We start from the raw sequence: 18340 nt of genomic DNA on the forward strand, positions 1-18340 counted from the left end.
TAGTAACGTGGTAAGACCTGTGGCCTTCCAAGGCCATATGCTAATGAATGCACCTTCATTGACCTGCAGTCATATTTGAGGTATATCATGAGGGGTTCCATATTTGCAGATCAGAAACTCCAGGGGCGCCTGGGTGGCTCAGTCGTTGAGCGTCTGCCTTCGGCTCAGGGTGTGATCCCAGGGTCCTGGGATCGAGCCCCACATCAGGCTCCTCTGCTGGGAGCCTTCCTCTTCCTCTCCCACTCCCCCTGCTTGTGTTTCCTCTCTTGCTGGCTGTCTTTCTCTCTGTCAAACAAATAAATAAAATCTTAAAAAAAAAAAAAAAGAAACTCCATGAACTCTGGAATAGTAGTGCTAGATGGCTATGGTTCTATGTGGAAAGAAAGGCAAATCATAGCCAAAACATACATCAATGCCAGTCATAGTGAATTGTTGACCTTTCCAGAAGAGAAAGGGTCTGATGTCTCCAACTGGTCTCCAAGTGGCTGGTTTGGTCTCCTTGAGGGGATGTACCCTGTGAGATCTCCTTTGCAGGCAGGTCAGACATACTTTCCTAGCAGTAGTCTTGGTGAGGCACCCACAATGGGGGTCAGGTTAACCTACATCTCTCTCATCATGGCTACTTCTTTTGTGAGCCCACTGCATAGCAGTGGGGTGGCTAAGACCAGTGACTGGCTGACATCTACTGGTTGAGTCATCCCATGCACTTTTGGTTAGCTAGTGTACCGTATGCAGGGCTCATTGCCCTCCCTGTGTGCGCCCTTTCTGTGCCCCTGCCCAAGATTGAGTACTGTTCTGGAGGGCAGAAGGGGAAAGGGTCAGAGGAGAGTGTCTTGTCCCTCCTGCAATAACTGTTGTTCCCTCTCACAGATCTGCACCACAACGGACACTTTTGCAAGACTCTTCCTGATCTTTTCTGTGAAGTTCCTGTAAGGTTCATGGGACAGAGCTTACAGGAGGATATAGACTTCCCCCTCTTCTACTGCACCCCGTCCTTCACACCGTCCTTGGAGCCTACCCCTGGCCTTCACTAATTCTTCGATTATTCTACTTGACCTATTCAGATTGTGTCTCCCCCATAAGGGAGGACTTATGTCTCCTCTCTCCCTGTAAGCACCTCTCTCTCCTCAGATTGGGGCCCAATTTTTGCTCTCTGGTAAGTTCTTTAGAAGTCATGAATTTGACCATAGTTGTTTGTGTTTTTTTATAAGAGTGAGAGCAATACTCTTTCCAGTTGTTTATTATACATCCCAGGATGGAAGTCAAAGTTCACCATTTCTGAGCTTTTAAATTCTGCTGATGTCCTCACCACTGCATTTTTTTTTTCAACTTGGTAAATGAAATATCCTCTGGGCTCTCCCAAGGCTTGTTAATCAATTGGTGGGTGTTCTGGTCTTATTTAATAACAGCCTGGGCTTCATCCTGGCAGATGCTGGTTATGACGTGTGGCTGGGGAACAGTAGAGGGACTACCTGGTCCAGGAAACACAAGTATCTGAAGACAAATTCTAAAGAATTCTGGGCCTTCAGGTGCAAATAGCATCGAGTAATATTTCGCTTTATTTTATTTTATTTTATTTTATTTTTTTTTTTTAAAGATTTTATTTATTTATTTGAAAGAGATAGAGACAGCCAGCGAGAGAAGGAACACAAGCAGGGGGAGTGGGAGAGGAAGAAGCAGGCTCACAGTGGAGGAGCCTGACGTGGGGCTCGATCCCACAACGCCGGGATCACGCCCTGAGCCGAAGGCAGACGCTTAACCGCTGTGCCACCCAGGCGCCCCTCGCTTTATTTTATAAGTGTGTCGGATATTTTGTTTTGTGTTTGAATGAAATAAAGTAAAAGTGTCTTCTCTCAATCAGGTCTTTTAAGAGACCATCACAATTTATGTCAATTTTTGCTTGAAAATTAAAGAGTGTTTGTTTGATTTTCTCATTCTTCAGTAGTAACCTTTATTGGTTAACCCCACCCTTCCTTTAACTATTGTTTTGCTTCATAACCTAGATATTTAGTTTATCTCCTTATATATAAAATAAACAAACAGCCTCTTTATAAGACCATCTTGGAACTCTTTTATTTCCTTGACTTTATGCTCTCATAGAAGTCATTATTCAGTAGATAAATTATGACATGTAACTTCTTTTTTTTTTAAGATTTATTTATTTGAGAGAGAGAATGATTCAGGAAAGGGGCAGAGGGAGAGAGAGAGAGAATCTCAAGCAGGCTCCACACTGAGCGCAGAGTCTGATCCAGGGCTCGATCTCATGACCCTGAGACCACGAACTGAGCCGAAATCAAGAGTCAGATGCTCAACCAACTGAGCCACCCAGGCACCCCATAACTTCTTGATAATACCTAAAGAGAATTGGGGGCGCCTGAGTGGCTCAGTCGTTAAGCATCTGCCTTCAGCTCAGGGCATGGTCCCAGGGTCCTGGGATCGAGCCCCACATCGGGCTTCTCCCACTGGGAGCCTGCTTCTTCCTCTCCCACTCCCCCTGCTTGTGTTCGCTCTTTCACTGGCTGTCTCTACCACTGTCAAATAAATAAATTAAAAAAATAATAAATCTCTACCCCTGGGTGTGATTTTAAAAAAAAATACCTAAAGAGAATTGAAAATTGTTTTCATTCACTTACCTTTTCATCATCTTCAAGTGTCAACAACACATTAGAATCAAGGAGATTTCAACTTCCTTTTTTCTTTTGTAGTTTTGATGAGATGGCAAAATACGACCTCCCAGCCTCCATTGACTTCATCGTGAAGCACACAGGACAAGAGGAAATATTTTACATAGGCCATTCCCAGGGCACCACTATTGGTATGGCAAGAAGGATTGTCGCTAGTAGTCCACAATGACTTGTAGCGTTTGCAGACACATCTCCTAAGGACGTGGGCAAGCTCCCAGAGCTACAAGTGACACAAAGCAGAGCTCTGAGAGGAGCATCCCGCAGCCAGGCCCTGGGAGCTCACCCCCTCCTTACTTCTACCTTGTCTTCTTCAGTCACAAAGAATTCATTGTAATAACAGGTTGTGGGTGGTTGTCTTTGTTTCCAAGTGTTCAGAAGTTGGGTAGCCATCTTGGGATCAAAGTGAGATCACAACTACCACTTGCTCCTCAAATAGAAATTTCATACTTATTATTATTGTCATTTAAGTGTGGCATAAGGGAGAGATGTGAGAAGCCATTTATGTTTATGCATTTAGGACAGATTAAACTTTGGATGATACATATACGATTCATACACGAAGATGAGCAAAGTCTTCCTATGTTTAAAGAGGCTAGAAAAGAGCTTCCGTCAGCTCACAACAACAATGCTTCTATTTAATGCATAACAACTTCACTTTCAGAAAAGAAAAAAAATTCTCTAAAACCCAACATAATTCTCTTACATGGTGTGGTAAACATTCTTACTCCCACACTTCCTAATTTGGAAGTAACAAAGGCTATTTTATAATAGCAGCCAGTATTCACTGAGTCTTTTCTAGGTTGAAAATTATCCTTTTCTTGCAGGAATAATCCACTTCCTGCTTTAAAAAATTGTGTTAAATAACAGTCTAATCCAATTTTCCGTAGATCTTTTCTCTGATGTTTGTTAACTATGTGTGTGACTCAGAGTCTGAATTCTCTAGCTGTTCAGTTATCTGGAACCAGGAATCTTAGAAAATTATTAAATAAGAAAAAAGTGGGCTATGTGCTAGGGTTTATTGACACATAATATGTTATATAATTCTTTGGTTGTCTTCTCAGAATTCAGAAGACAGAAAAGCTATAAAAAGAGAGATGTGTAAGAATGTAGCTTGATAAGATGTCATAAAGGGGAAAACTAAAATTTGTCATATTAATGACTCTAAACTAACAATAAAATATAAACTAGTGTTTGGTATCCTCCATACAAGAAGGGAAGGATGTTTTGAAATATATTAAAAGTAAATATTAAACCATTTGACACGTATTGAATCTCTCACCTAAAGTGTAAGATTCGAATATCAGAAAGGCTCTGCAACTTATTTTCACCATTGCCAGTTATAGAAATGTTCCATATTGCTTCAACTGTGGTATTACAAGACTCTTTTATTGCTGATTTATCATTATTTATGGTCTAGACATTGTTTTTAATACTAATTATCAGTATGAGGTTGTGATCGATATGCATGTCTCATACTGAGTGATCGATAAATGTTTGATAAGGGAATCAAGAAATGAATGAGTCAATTAAGTGGTCATAGCATATTGAACTTACTCTTACTTGCCATGATGTCATTTCTTACATGCTAGTAATTGTGTAAGAATAGTTAATTTCTGTCTTATTTTCTTTCAGCTTTCATAACGTTTTCCACAATACCAAAGATAGCTGAAAGAATCAAAATATTTTTTGCCTTAGCTCCAGTTTTTTCTATTAAATACTCAAAGAGCCCTTTAATTAAAATGGCATACAAATGGAAGTCAGTGATAAAGGTATGCTATTCCTTTCCTTTATGTAGTTGATAATCCAAAATGATGACGATTCTGTCCTTTCAAAATAAAAGGTCTTGACTACGTTTGTATGAATTTAATTTTTTTTGGGTTCAGTGACACTGGATTCTTTCTTTTTTTTTCCAAAAGAACAGGATTTTACTTATAATACCTGTGGACATCTCATTGTGAAGGAAAATCCAGTAGTCAACTTATCTCTATCTCTTGCTTCCAAGTTCTGTACTTAATTTAAATGTTTTTTTTAAAGATTTTATTTAATTATTTATTTGAAAGAGAGAGAAAATGCAGGAGCGACTGGGGGCAAGCAGGCAGAGGGACAAGCAGACTGCTCTGAGCGCGGAGCCTGACATGAGGCTCCATCTCACAACCCTGAGATCATGACCTGAGCCAAAATCAAGAGTCATTCACCTAACCAACTGTGCCACCCTGGCACCCCTCTAATTTAAATGTTTTAAATTAATGTTAGATGATGCATTTGATTATAAATATAATGAACTCATTGCACCATTTCTTAATTAGTTATTTTGGTCTTCCAAATATAAATAAACTAAATTTGTTTTACAGGCTTTCTTTGGCAACAAAGACTTCCTACCTAATACCTCATTTAAAAGATTTGTTGGTTCAAAGCTGTGTCCACTGAAGATTATTGGTAAGATTTGCCGCGATATCTTGTTTATGATTTATGGATGTGACCTGGAGAACCTAAATATGGTGAGAACAAGTTGAATTTGAAATGTATTTTGTCAATTTTTAGAAAGCAGCTCTTTAATAGTACTTAATTTATGCCTTGTGTGTGATTTTATGATTTATCCACATATACTAATAGATTCTTACCTTTCTGGTTTTGTGACTATACCAACATTCTGAAACTAATCAGCATGAGCATGCTGGGATTATTCTGTAGTCACATTTGTCTTGCTCTCTGTAAAGAACAGAGAGCAGGTGCTGTGTTGTGTCTCTTTATTGGCCTTTACTATTGGGTGTTAGTTTCCCAAAAATTCTTTTATTTAAGTTGTCTTCTATCACTTGTTTTTCACAACTCCTGCTCTTATAACTTGGTTCCTAACAATCCTTCCCTTTTTTGTTGACCCTTTTGTAATTAGCATTAGTGCCTTCTAATTATCTTACATGCTTCTGGCATTCATCAAAATTCCTGGAGTGGGAGACTGTTAGGGGTTCAAGCTACTATGAGCAAGGCCACATGGATTGATTGTGTATAGATGCTGTTACAGATGTGGGCATTCATTCTAAGACTTTTTAAGCACATTAAATTAAAAATCAGGACTTGGCAGAAATGGTTGTGGCATTTAGATAACTGGTTGGTTCCCGCACCTGTACCATTTAATAATTTCCCAATGAGAACCAATTTATTCATTCAAAGAAAGAGAAGTTGTCAAGAGGTCCATTCTTAACCAATTTAGTCCATAGATTAAATGCAATCTCAGTCAAAATCCCAGCAAGCTCTTTTAAGGATATTGACATATGACTTCTAAAGTTTATAGAGAGAAGCAAAACCCAGAGTAATCAATAGAGTATTGAAGGGAAAGAGCAAAGTTGGAGGACTGGTACTATTGAACTTAAAGACTTACTATTAAACCACAGTAATCTAGACAGTGTGGGGTAAGTTAAAGAAGAAACAAGAAGATCAGTGGAACAGAATAGAAAGCCCAGAAATGAAGCCCCATAAATATCATCAACAGAATTTTGACAAAGGAGAAAAGGCAGTGCAATAGAAAAACAATAGTATCTTCGACAAATGGTGTTGGGACAACTGGACATCCGCATGAAAAAAAATGAATCCAGACACAAAATTTATACCCTTCACAAAACTAACTCAAATTTGTATCATAGACGTAAATGTGAAATGTGGCACTCTAAAAGTCTTAGAAGATAACATAGGGAAAAACTTAGATGACCTTGGGTGTAGCAAGGACCGCCAGGGTGGTACATTTGTTACAGCCGATGAGCCTACATCAACACGTCATAAACACCCCAAATCCATAGTTTACAGTATGGTTCACTCTGGTGTTCCACATGCTGTGGGTTTTAACAAATGTATAATGACAGGGATCCACCATCATAGTTCATATAGGATATTTTCACTGCCCTAAAAATCCTCTGTGCTTTGTCTATTCATCCCTCCCCACTTAAGTTCTGGCAACCACTATAGCACTGATCTTTTTCTTGTCTCCCACAGTTTTGCCTTTTCCAGAATGTCACGTAGTTGGAATCACACAGTTTGTAGCCCTTTCAGATTGCCTTCTTCCACTTAGTAGCTTACATTTAAGGTTGCTCCATGTCTTTTCCTGGCTTGGAAGCTCATTTATTTTTTGTGCTGAGAAATATTCTATTGTCTGGTCTGGATGTGCCAGTCTTTATCTATCCACCTACTAAAGGACATTTTGGTTCAAGTTATGACAATCATGAGTAAAGATGCCATAAACACCAATGTGCAGATTTTGCATGAACATGAGTTTTCAACGCCCTTGGGTAAATACCAAGGAGTGTGATTGCGGGATGGCATGACAAGGATAGATTTTGTTTTATAAGAGACCACCCAACTGTTTTCCAAAGTGGTTGTACTATTTTGCATTACCACTAGCAGTGAATGAGAATTCCTGGGGCTCCTCATCCTCACCAGCATTTGGAGCTGTCGATGTTTTGGACTTTTGTCATTTTCATAGGTTTGTAGTGGTATCTCATTGTTCTTTTAAGTTGCATTTCCCTGATGACATATGATGCAGAGCATCTTTTCATCATCATTTGCTATTCGGTGAGGTATCTGTTAAGGTCTTTGGCCCATTTTTAAATCAGGTTGTTTGTTTTCTCATTGTTGAGTTTGAAGACTTCTTTGTACATTTTGGGTAACAGTCCTTCATAGATATGTCTTCTGCAAATATTTTCTTCCAGTCTGTGACCTGTCTACTAATTCTCTTGATATTGTCTTTTGTAAAGTGAATGTTTTTAACTTTAATAAAGTCCAGCTTATCAGTTATTTCTTTCATAGATTGTGCCTTTGGTGTTTTATCTAAGAAGTCATCACTAGACCCAAAATCAACTAGGTTTTCTCTGCTATGTTATCTTCTAGGAGTTTCATAGTTTCGAGTTTGACATTTAGGTCTGTGTTCTATTTTGAGTTAACTCTTGTGAAGGGTGTGAGGTCTGTGTCTTGATTCTTTTTTTTTTTCTTTTCCATGTGGTTGTCTCATTGTTCCAGCACCATTTGCTGAAGATACCATTGTTTCTCTATTGTATTGCTTTTTATCCCTTGTCAAAGATCTGTTGATTATGCTTATAGGGTCTATTTTGGGACCCTCTGTTCCATTCTATGGATCTGTTTGTCTGTTCTTTCATCAATACCACACTGTCTTGATTACTGTAGGTTTACAGTACATCTTGAAGTTGTTATGTGTCAGTCCTCCAACTTTGTTCTTCCCTTACAGTATTGTGTTGGCTGTTCTGGGTCTTCTGCCTCTCTATCTGAGAAGCAGTTTGTGGATATCCTTAAGATAACTTGCTGAGGTTTTGACAGGATAACATTGACATTATATGTCTTGTTCACTGATTGAGTTTCCCAGGGACCTTGTAGGCAATGCAAACTTAGATGACAGGTTGACATGAAGGCTGCTGTCTTTCTGATTGCTTCACTGGGAGTCGTGTAGAATTTCAGGAGCCCAGTTCATCATGGAGAGGGTTTCTTTTTAAATCTCCGAACTACCCTTGGCAGGCCCTGGGCTGATTTTGGTTTTCTTCAACTAGCTGAGTTCTCACAATGAAACTTCAGAATCTCTGGGATTGGCAAATAACTTGAAGGAAAAACTGGCTTTAGTATTTTGCTTTTTTGAGGGTTTTTTTATTTTTTCTTTTCCATTTTTCCTGGTCATTTCTTTCTATATTTTCAGTTCTTTGTGTTTTCAAAAGGGGTGTGTGTGTCTGTGTGAGCCCTAAGAGTTTTGTTTGTTTTCAGTATGGGATGACAGACTACATAACTTGGAAATCCAGTAATAGTTTCTACATTAATGCAAAAATTACACATTTAGTAAGTATATTTAGGTACTTAATTAAAATATAATTGTATCTTTTTATTTCTATTATTTACTTAAAAATAGTTCTAAATTAAAATATCAAAATCTATTAGGTCTTCTAATGCTAAGCAATGATCAGAGCAATATAATTATTTTCTATTTTACAAATGAGAAAATATTAATTCAGAATAGTAGACTAGAAATCATTGAGGCCATGTTCATCATTTGACTTGCCCAAAGATTCAGAGCTATACCTTTAAAAAAAAAAACCTAAGATTAAATAATAATAATAGTCATAATAAAACATAAAAAAATAAAAAACCTAAGACTAGAACACAGGTGTCCTCTGTTCAATTGTGAACCCCATGAGGACCATGTGCAAGTTTTATTCACTTCTACATTTGCAAGGCCAAGAGTTCTGGGCAAACAGCAGATACCCAAGAATATTTGTTGAATGAATATTGATGAAGAAAAAAGTCCAGTGCGTATATCACCTTAATGTTGAAAGCCAGGATAATATCTTAGAAATAACAGGATACTTGAGATCAAAATATCAGACACTGAATCCTTTCTCTGAACCTTACTGGCAGTGAGACACTGAGCAATCTCATTTAATCTTTCTGAAGTCAGTTTCCTTAATTTAAAAAATGGAGTTGATAATAATGCTCTGACTTAACTAACAAAAATATTATAAAAGTTCAACAGGGTGATGATTATGAGTATTATTTAAATTTAAAAAACACTGTTGAATTTACAGTATCATTGAGATATTGATTAAGGGCTTTCTCATTTAAAAATATTTAAATCTACTAAGTGATTGTTTTGAGGTAAATTATTAAAAATCTCTAACTTATCTCTAGATTTTACTTCATTCCTGGTGATAGGTAGGCCAGGAAAATCTAAGCAATCTTTGCATCTATTCATCATTGAAACAATATTTATTGAGCACCTACTATGTGTGCCCTGTACTGTTCTATGCTCAGGATATATACCAGTGGACAAAATAAATATTCCTGTCCTCTTTAAGCTTACATTCTAGTGGTAGATATACAGACAGTAAACATTAAGCATAGAAAATAAGGAAATTATTAAAACTTTAGAAAGGCATAGAAGCTATGGAAAAATAAAGGGGAAAAGCAAGATAAACTGATTAGGCATACTGGGTAGTCAGTTGTGTTTTTGAATAGGGAGTTGCCAGCTGCAACAAGATGGTGACATTCGAGAAAAGATTTAAAGGAGCCGAGAAAATTAGCAATGTGAACTGGAAGGAAGAACATTCCAGACAGAGAGAATAGCCAATGCAAAGCCCTTTAGTCAGGGGATTTCTGAGAGGTATGGCTAAAAGGCCAGTGAGGCTGATGTCAGTGATTAAGGGAGAAAGGAGTAGGGAAAAGGGGGCAGAAACGTACTAGAACCAGAAGGGAACAAGTACGCCATTGTGAAGACTTTGGCTTTCTGGCTGAAGTGAGTAGCCACTACGGGTTTTTGAGCAGGGAAGGGACATGATATGATTTATATTTTTAAAGGAATGCCTTCGGGGGCACCTGGCTGGCTCACTTGGCAGAGCATATGACTCTTGATCTTGGGGTTATGAGTTTGAGCCCCACGTTGGTGGTAGAGTTTACTTGGAAAAAAAAAAAAGAATGCTTTGGGTGCCATATTGGATACACTGAGGTGGAAACAATGAGAAAGTTAGGAGCTTCCTACCATAATCCAAACAGGAATGATGATGGCCTGCACTGATGTGTTGTTCCCAGGAATGGTGGCGAAGAGGGTTAGGTTCTGAGTACACATATGTATGGGAAACATGCAGCCAAGGATAATGACGGATTCTATGAGAAGAGAGAGAGAAGAGTCTTGGATGACTCCAGACATTCTGGCCTAAGTAAGGAAAAGATTCAATAGCCATTAAAGGAGATAAGGACGTTTGGTGGCAGTGCAGGTTTGAGGGACAGATAAGATGTTCAACTTTGGAGATGTTAAGTGTGAGACATCCCAGTGATTAATTTGAATAAGCAGTTGTGTATAAGAGTCTAGTGTTTAGAAGAGACTTACAGAAGAAGATAAACATTTTAAATATGGACACCACTGAAAGCCAAGAGGCTGGATGAGAACACACACAGAATGAGTACAGATGGGGAGAAGAAGAGCAAGGGTGGAGGGCTGAGACATGGAAAGACTCGAGGTCAGGCAGCAGCAGCTGGATGAATACACCAAGGAAACCAAAAAAGGAGCAGGGAGTGAAAAATGAAGATCAAGAAATGATGATATTCCAGAAGCTAAGTGAAGAAAAGCTCTTGAGGATAGAAATGGACAACTGGTCAAGTACTGCTCATAGGTAATATGAGGAAATTCCTCAGAATTGACACGTTTTCCAAATGTTAAGATCATAAATAACCGCAGCCAGTTTTGTGGAAGGAAAGAGATGCAGGGGAAGAAGTGTTCTTGGGGAAATTAGGTTGTCCAGAGAGCAGGAAGGTAAAAGAGCCCCTCCGAGATGAGTTTTAAGATACAGGCTAATGACAGAATTCCAGATGGTAGAGAGTTTTAGGAGTTGGGGGAGTTGGGAGGAGATAAAATGGGGGGTGCCTGGAGACCTGTCAGGTTCAGAGTCCCAGAGAAGATGGCTAAGCTGAGAGTCTGGACCTTCCTCCAGTTAAAACATTATTAGGGGGAAAAATGGACTCAATTAGATTAGACCTAATAGACTCACAGCAGTTAGTGGTGGTGAAGCTACAAGTATGGATGGTGAAGCAAGGGATGGCTTCTGGAACATGCTCTTGAGCGCTGTTGTTTGAAGCAAGGGTGTTTGGGGAAGTATCATTTCAGTCCTAGTGCACTTAGTCCTAGGTACTCACTTTTTCTTTGTTAAGATTTATTCATTTATTTATTTATTTTAGAAAGAAAGAGAGAGAGCATGAGCACAGGTGTAGGGATAGAGGGAGAGGGAGAGAGAGAATCTTCAAGCAGACCCCCTACTGAGTGCAGAGCCCAACGCAGGGCTCAATCCCACAACCCGAGATCAGGACCTGAACCGAAACCAAGAGTCGGATGCTCCCAACTGAGCCACCCAGGCGCCCCCAAAGCTCAACAGACTAGGCCATCCTGGTGTGCGTAGACACTCACTTTTGACCTCTGTGAATGAACTTGAGGATTTCTGGGGAAGGCTGATGTTGCCCCAAGCACACAGGCTCCCTTTAACAAGGTAAAAGGCCTTGGGGAAATGTGCATTTATATGAAGATGATAGAACCATGTTCTGTAAATTCTCCTGCCCCCCTCCCCTACCCCCTCTCTCTTCCATTTCTTGCCCTATACAAAGGAAGGGAGAAGCAAAGAAGTCTCCCTGCACATATACCAACAGGCCCAGTACAAAGGGGCAGTACGTGCAATGCACACCTCATTTCACCAGCCGCGCTGTAATAAACAGATGAGTATGATCTTGCTTTTACAATTTTTCTTTCAGCTTTTTAATTCTAGTCACTTGAGAGCTTTTGATTGGGGCAGTCCTGTTCTGAACTTGGCTCATTTTAATCAGGTACGTAATTATGTATAAGCTAAAAACGATCTCCTTGATCAGTTCAGATGGTGTTGCTACAGACAGTGGCTCAGTGAAGCCCAAGAGTAGAATGACAGAGTGAGAAGGACCAGCACATGCAGATCGCCATGATTTGACTCCATATTGTCCCATCCAACAAGAGGCTTTTCCAAGTTTTCTATGTATTTTAATGACAAATACCTTGGATAATCCTGGAGAAGTTTGACAGGCTGAAGAGTAATTCATCCTCCCTCAAGAGGAAAAATTTTGTGCTTATAATATGTATAGCTCTGTGATTAGTTAAATAAGAAATAAAAGGCGTAATATGGTTCTTGACCCTAAAAGCTATTGACTGTATTTGGGAAGATAAGACAAACCCATAATAATGAAGAAAAGATAAAAGTTAATGAGAAGGTGGTGTTAATTGTATGAGGAGGATGACAGAAAGCTTGAGGTATTAGAGCCCAACTCTGTCTTCTTCAAAGTTATTCTTTTCCACCATGCTTTTCTGCCTTAGTTAAACTTCATGCCTGATACGATTTGCTTGCATAAAACTCTGAAGTAAAATAGAAAGATGAAAATCAACAAAATCAGATTTGGCTCCCACTGCCAATATTTACCATTTACTGATGAACATATTGGCAGTTATACAGCCACAGAAAATTTTGATTAAAGTACTTTCACGCCTTATAAATCTGAAATTCCCTCTGTGGAATGTCTGAATACCCTGAATTAGAGCAAACAGTCTAGTTTTGGTTTGTATCTGACCTATTTCTAAGTAAAAACCGTAATGACGACCCTTTCAATATTCATTGGTTCTGTAATAGTCATTATTTTAGATTCAGCTTACTTTAAAATTGTGTTGATTCATCATTTAAAGACTAGTAAAGAACACTTTCTATGTATTATTTTCTGTGAAATCCCTCTACATTTAGTCCACTTCTCCATTTTACGATGTGAGGAACATGAATGTATCAACAGCAACTTGGAACGGGGGCAATGACCTGTTGGCCGATCCTGAAGATGTGAAAAATCTGCTTTCTGAAATTACAAACCATATTTACCATAAAACTATTTCTTACTACAATCATATAGACTTTTTGTTCGGATTAGGTGTGTATCAGCAAGTTTACCGTGAAATCATTGCCATTATCCAAGGCAATCTATAAAGAACTACGGTACTGTGTGTTGAAGGGTCTGTATCACTTCTCTTAAAATCCAATCACTTTTTTCTTGCAATGCATGTTTTCCCAGTTATTTAAATAAAGTCTGGACTTTTTCCCTATTTTTTTCACTGCCCTGGGCCTTCCATTCATTAAATCAGTGGCATTTATTATATGAGGAAAAATGGCAGATTCTAACTCAGCCCAAAGCAATCTGTTGTTTTTCTACATGCAAACCTAGGGAACTAAAAGCATAATTTTTAAGGGATGACTTTTTGAGAAAGATGCTTTCTTTTCTTCAAAGAAATATGAGCATATATGATATAAAAAGAGTTTGGGAGAATGCTTGCTGATATGAAAGCTAATTTTTCTCTATGCTGAATGAAGAGTAGACACACTTTTGAGCTATGTAAAGACGTTTAGGGGAGGAAAAAGGGAAGAACGAAAGCTTGGATGCCAGTGTAATATTGGTGCTTCTGCCTATCTGGCCAGGGGAGATCCTAAAAGCCATGGAGGAGCTGTACCTCACTTCTCAGGGTGTATAGCCTGCCTTTCCAGCAAGTGTGTGTAAAGAGTAGCAATGGTTAAAAGCCAAGCCAAATTCGGTTCGCTCTGAGCTTGCTAACTCTGTGCTCCATATATGCTTATGGGCTTCAAAATGTCTTCTGCAAAAGATAATGGAATATGCATAGATAGTGAGAAAAAATAAAATGTGTGCATAGATGATTGGAATACAGCTAAGAGAAGGCACATAACTTAAAAAGCCACAGTTCAGACTACAGGTCAGTCCTTCCTTTCTTTGGTAACCCTTAGTATGAAAAAGTAGAGCACTGAAAATAGATACACACTTAGAGATATCTTTTTAAAGAGTTCAAGAATGTGAATATAGCATTAAGTGTTGCTTCAGAGTTTTCGAATGATCCTTCAAATAAGACAAATGGGAGAGGGTAATTATGCAGAAGATTACTCATGGTGAGATTTAAAAAATAAGTTGGAAGTTTCTGGTAATGGTGGACTGAGTAATTCAGACCTGGGACAATGTGAAAAGCATTTATTTGAAGACAAGGAGAGCTAAAAATGCAGGGAAGAATAAGGTCAAGAAAAAGAAGTCCAGGAAAGTAAGCCTGGCATTTTAGCTGTTTATGTCCTAGCAACATCTGCTTATTCCAGGTATATAATTAAAATCTTGCAAGCAATTAGTTGAGAATAAAAACTATAATCAGTTTACCAAAAGAAAGTTTCTCTGATAGACCTTGATCCTCGGGCTTTGGATTGGAACCTCAAAGTAGTATAACACTAAGAATAAAGTCAAACGGGAAATTGATCACCCTTTCAGAAACTTAGACCACCTTTGAATCATAAGAATTCTTAATGTACAAAGCTGATTTGGGAATATTGATGCCCTAACCATCCATCAAAAGCAAAAGTAAATTTTCCCTGAAGGAAGATCAAGTCATCTAAGATGCTAGAAATAATGCTAAAATTTTGCAATGTTTCAGGATATGTCAGGATACAAAAATAAGTTGTGTGTTTATATGCTAGTGTCAAATAATTGCAAAATGATATTTTAAATACACCATTTACAATATTACAGTTACAATACTTAGGAATACAGATAAACAAATATGCTTAGGTTGAAAGACAATATTATTAAGATACCCACTCTTCAAATTTATCCATATATTCAAATAAATTGCAATAAAAATTCCACTAGGCTCTTTTTTTTCTGGAAATGGGTATACTGATTCTAAATTTTTTGTAGAATTACAATTAATCTAGAATTGCCAAAGTAATTTTGAAAAATGTTGGAGGATTTGCACGACCCAATTGCAAGATTTAAATCACAAAGCTGCATTAATTAAGACAGTGTGGTATTAGTAAAAAAAACACCTAGATCCATGGAACAGTACAGAGTTCAGAGACAGACTACACGTATGTAGTCAGTTGGTCTTCAATGGGCAAAAGATTGTGTTTTCAAAGGTGGATATGATTACAGAAAAAAAGATGAATTTTCACCTCTAGATTACACATAAAATTTAATTTGTAATGAACATAGACCTAAATCCAAAACCCAAAACTCTAAAACTTCTAGAAGAAACAGAGGAGAAATTCTTTGTAATTTTGAGGTAGGCAAAAATATCTTAGATGAAACACAGCATGAGCAATTATAAAGAAAATGTTGCTAATTACAATTAAAATCTGCCTATCAAATGACACTTAAGAGACTGACGGACAAGACACCACCTAAGAAAAAATACGTACAACAAATATATCTGATAAAAGCTATTTATCTGAAATACAAAAAAATAACTCTCACAACTCAATAAGAGGAAAAGGAACCCAAGAAAATTTTAGCAAAAGACCTAAATAGACTCGTCACAAAAGATATAAGAATGGCTAATTAACCAAGTATAGAGAAAGTGCTCAACATAATTAACATCATAGAAATGCAAATCAGAACCACAATGAGATATCACCTCACACCTGTTGGGATGGCTATCATCAAAAAATCAAAGACAGCAGGTGTTGGCAAGGATGGACAGAAAAGAGAACCCTATATCCATTGTTGGTGAGAATGCAATTGGTAGGGTCACTATAGGAAGTATTATGGAGGTTTCTGAAAAAATAGAACTACCACGTAATCCAATAACCTCACAACTGGATATATATCCAAAAGAAATAAAATTACTATCTCAAAGAGATAGCTGCACTCCTATGTTCACTGCAGCATTATTCACAGTGGTCGAGATGCGAAGAGAACCCGTGGCTGTTGATGGATGGATGGATAAAGATCATCTATCTACCTAGATGTACATATAGGTATATATGTTTGTGGGCTAGCATCGTGTTTATGTGTAGTCATCATTATCTATACAATAATCATATCTGCATATAAAATCTAGCCTTAAAGAAGAAGGAAATCTTGCCACTTGCAAGGACGTGTAAACATGTGTGAACCTGGAGGACTTTATGCTAAATGAAATAAGTCAGACAGAGAAAGACAAACACTGTATTATCTCATTTATATGTAGAATCTAAAAAAGTCAAACTCATAGTAACAGAGAGTAGAACGGTGGCTACCATGGGATGGGAGGTATGGGGAGATATTGGTTAAAGGACACAAATTGTCAGTTATAAGATGAGTAAGTTCAAGAGACCTAACGTACAGCATGGTGACTATAGTTAATAATATACTATATTCTAGAAAGTTGCAAAGAAAGTGGATCTCAAGCCTTCTCACCACACACACGAGAGATAACTACATAAAGTGATAGTTATATTACTTAGCTTGATTGTGGTAATCATTTCACAATGTATACATATATCAAAATATCACAGTGTACACCTTAAATATACATGATTTTTGTCAATCATACCTCAATAAAGCCGTGGGGAAAAAGGGATGGCCAATCAGCCTTTGAAAATATTTTCAGCATCATTAGTCATCAAAGAAACACAAATTAAAACAGTATGAGATATTTAATAGTCACTAGAATAACGCATTAAAAGAGAGGTATTGCTAAGTACTGGGAAGATTGTGGAATAATTAGAACTCATATACATCGCAAAATAGCCCGGTGATTTCTTATAAAAGTAAAAATATACTTAACATGTAACCCAGCAGTTCCACTCTTAAGTATTTACTCAAGAGAAAAGAAAACAGGAATGCCTGAATATTGACAACCAGGCTATGAAAATCACCATGTTAAAGAGTAAAGGGGGGAAGCGGGGAGCCATATGATCATTTTAATAAATGGGAAGAAGTATTGAGCAAAATTTAAAATCTATTTATGATAATAACTCTTGAAGTAAGAATAAAGTTTCCTTAATCTGACAAAGAGTATTTAGAACAAACTCTACATCAAACATTGTAGTTATTGATGAGGAATCAAAAGCTTTCCTGCAGAAACTGGGATGGACAAATATGTCCCATAACATATTCATGTCAATGTTGTAGTACAGATCCTCGGCTGTACAATAGGGCAAGCATAGGAAACAAAGTTATGAATGTTAGTAAAATGAAAAATGGGGGTGCCTGGGTGGCGCAGTCCTTAAGTGTCTGCCTTTGGCTCAGGGCATGATCCCGGCATTCTGGGATCGAGCCCCACGTCAGGCTCCTCTGCTGGGAGCCTGCTTCTTCCTCTCCCACTCCCCCTGCTTGTGTTCCCTCTCTCATTGGCTGTCTCTCTCTTAGTCAAATAAATAAATAAAATCTTTAAAAAAAAATGAAAAATGAAGCTCATTATTCTCAGTTAACATGAATGCATAGAAAATTGAAAGTGGTTTACATATAAATCATTAGAATTAATCAGTGAGTTTAGCAAAGTTGCTTTGAGTTTAAGTCGGTTCAAAAAATATATTTATATGGACCATTTATATGGAAGCAAAATTGACACTTTGCCTCACCACCATTGTCAATAAACATACACAGTATATCTGATGGCCAAAAAAAACAAAAAAACAAAAAAACGGCTTTGTAGCCTGGGATAAACAAAAAAGAATTTGGTCACTCTATCTCAGTGTAATTCTCAAAATAAATATAATCTGGAGCTTCTCTCACCAATTGTTGACTCTCGATTAAAAAAAAAATCTTTATTACTGTCTTGTATAGTGCTGTTGTCTGAATAAATTTCACAATGTTTCTGAATATGATAATTATATGAAAACATTACTTTTTCCAACACGAGTGAACTAATATAACCAATACAACTTTTGTAATCTTGTTTTTTCCTCCTTATTTAAATTCTTGTTATATTTCTTTATTTAGTAAGCCAGGCCCTCCAAAGTCTCTCCTTGCACCTTTATGAAAGAAAACTCCTAATTTTCTTTTCTAATATAATTTCTCTTTGAGTTATCCATCCATCTATGTCCAGAGAGACTCGCCTACCAGAGTTGAAAATGACAGCATGCCAAGTGAATCTTCCATTGGCCCCTCACATCAATGCAAGCCTTTTCTTAGCTTTCGAGGGGATTTTATGTAGTCATAGAGTTCTCGATCTCATTTCCCCCCACCCTTCTATTTTCTACCTCTTATTCTAATTAGGTTCCAGATTATGTCCAATTCTCGGTCCAGTCTAGTGCTGGTTTGGGGACTGATTTGTATGTGGCCAAATATGTCCTTGTTGATGCAAAGATGAAGGAATT

General features: G+C 37.7%; 1 protein-coding gene across 1 annotated transcript in view; it reads left to right on the plus strand.

Annotated features, from left to right (window-relative positions):
• Positions 1 to 17278, plus strand: part of LOC100472743 (lipase member J) — a 34508-nt gene extending 17230 nt beyond the window's left edge. The window contains exons 5-11 of the mRNA XM_034663564.1: positions 871 to 1031; positions 1342 to 1529; positions 2706 to 2815; positions 4317 to 4453; positions 5036 to 5182; positions 11763 to 12032; positions 12968 to 17278. Coding sequence (XP_034519455.1) covers positions 871 to 1031; positions 1342 to 1529; positions 2706 to 2815; positions 4317 to 4453; positions 5036 to 5182; positions 11763 to 12032; positions 12968 to 13201 — 1247 coding nt within the window. The 3' untranslated portion in view covers positions 13202 to 17278. The remainder of the gene's footprint in view (positions 1 to 870; positions 1032 to 1341; positions 1530 to 2705; positions 2816 to 4316; positions 4454 to 5035; positions 5183 to 11762; positions 12033 to 12967) is intronic.
• Positions 17279 to 18340: the final 1062 nt, after the last annotated feature.

This window comes from Ailuropoda melanoleuca, chromosome 6, assembly GCF_002007445.2.
Source record: "Ailuropoda melanoleuca isolate Jingjing chromosome 6, ASM200744v2, whole genome shotgun sequence".
In the NCBI taxonomy this organism is placed as follows: Eukaryota; Metazoa; Chordata; class Mammalia; order Carnivora; family Ursidae; genus Ailuropoda; species Ailuropoda melanoleuca.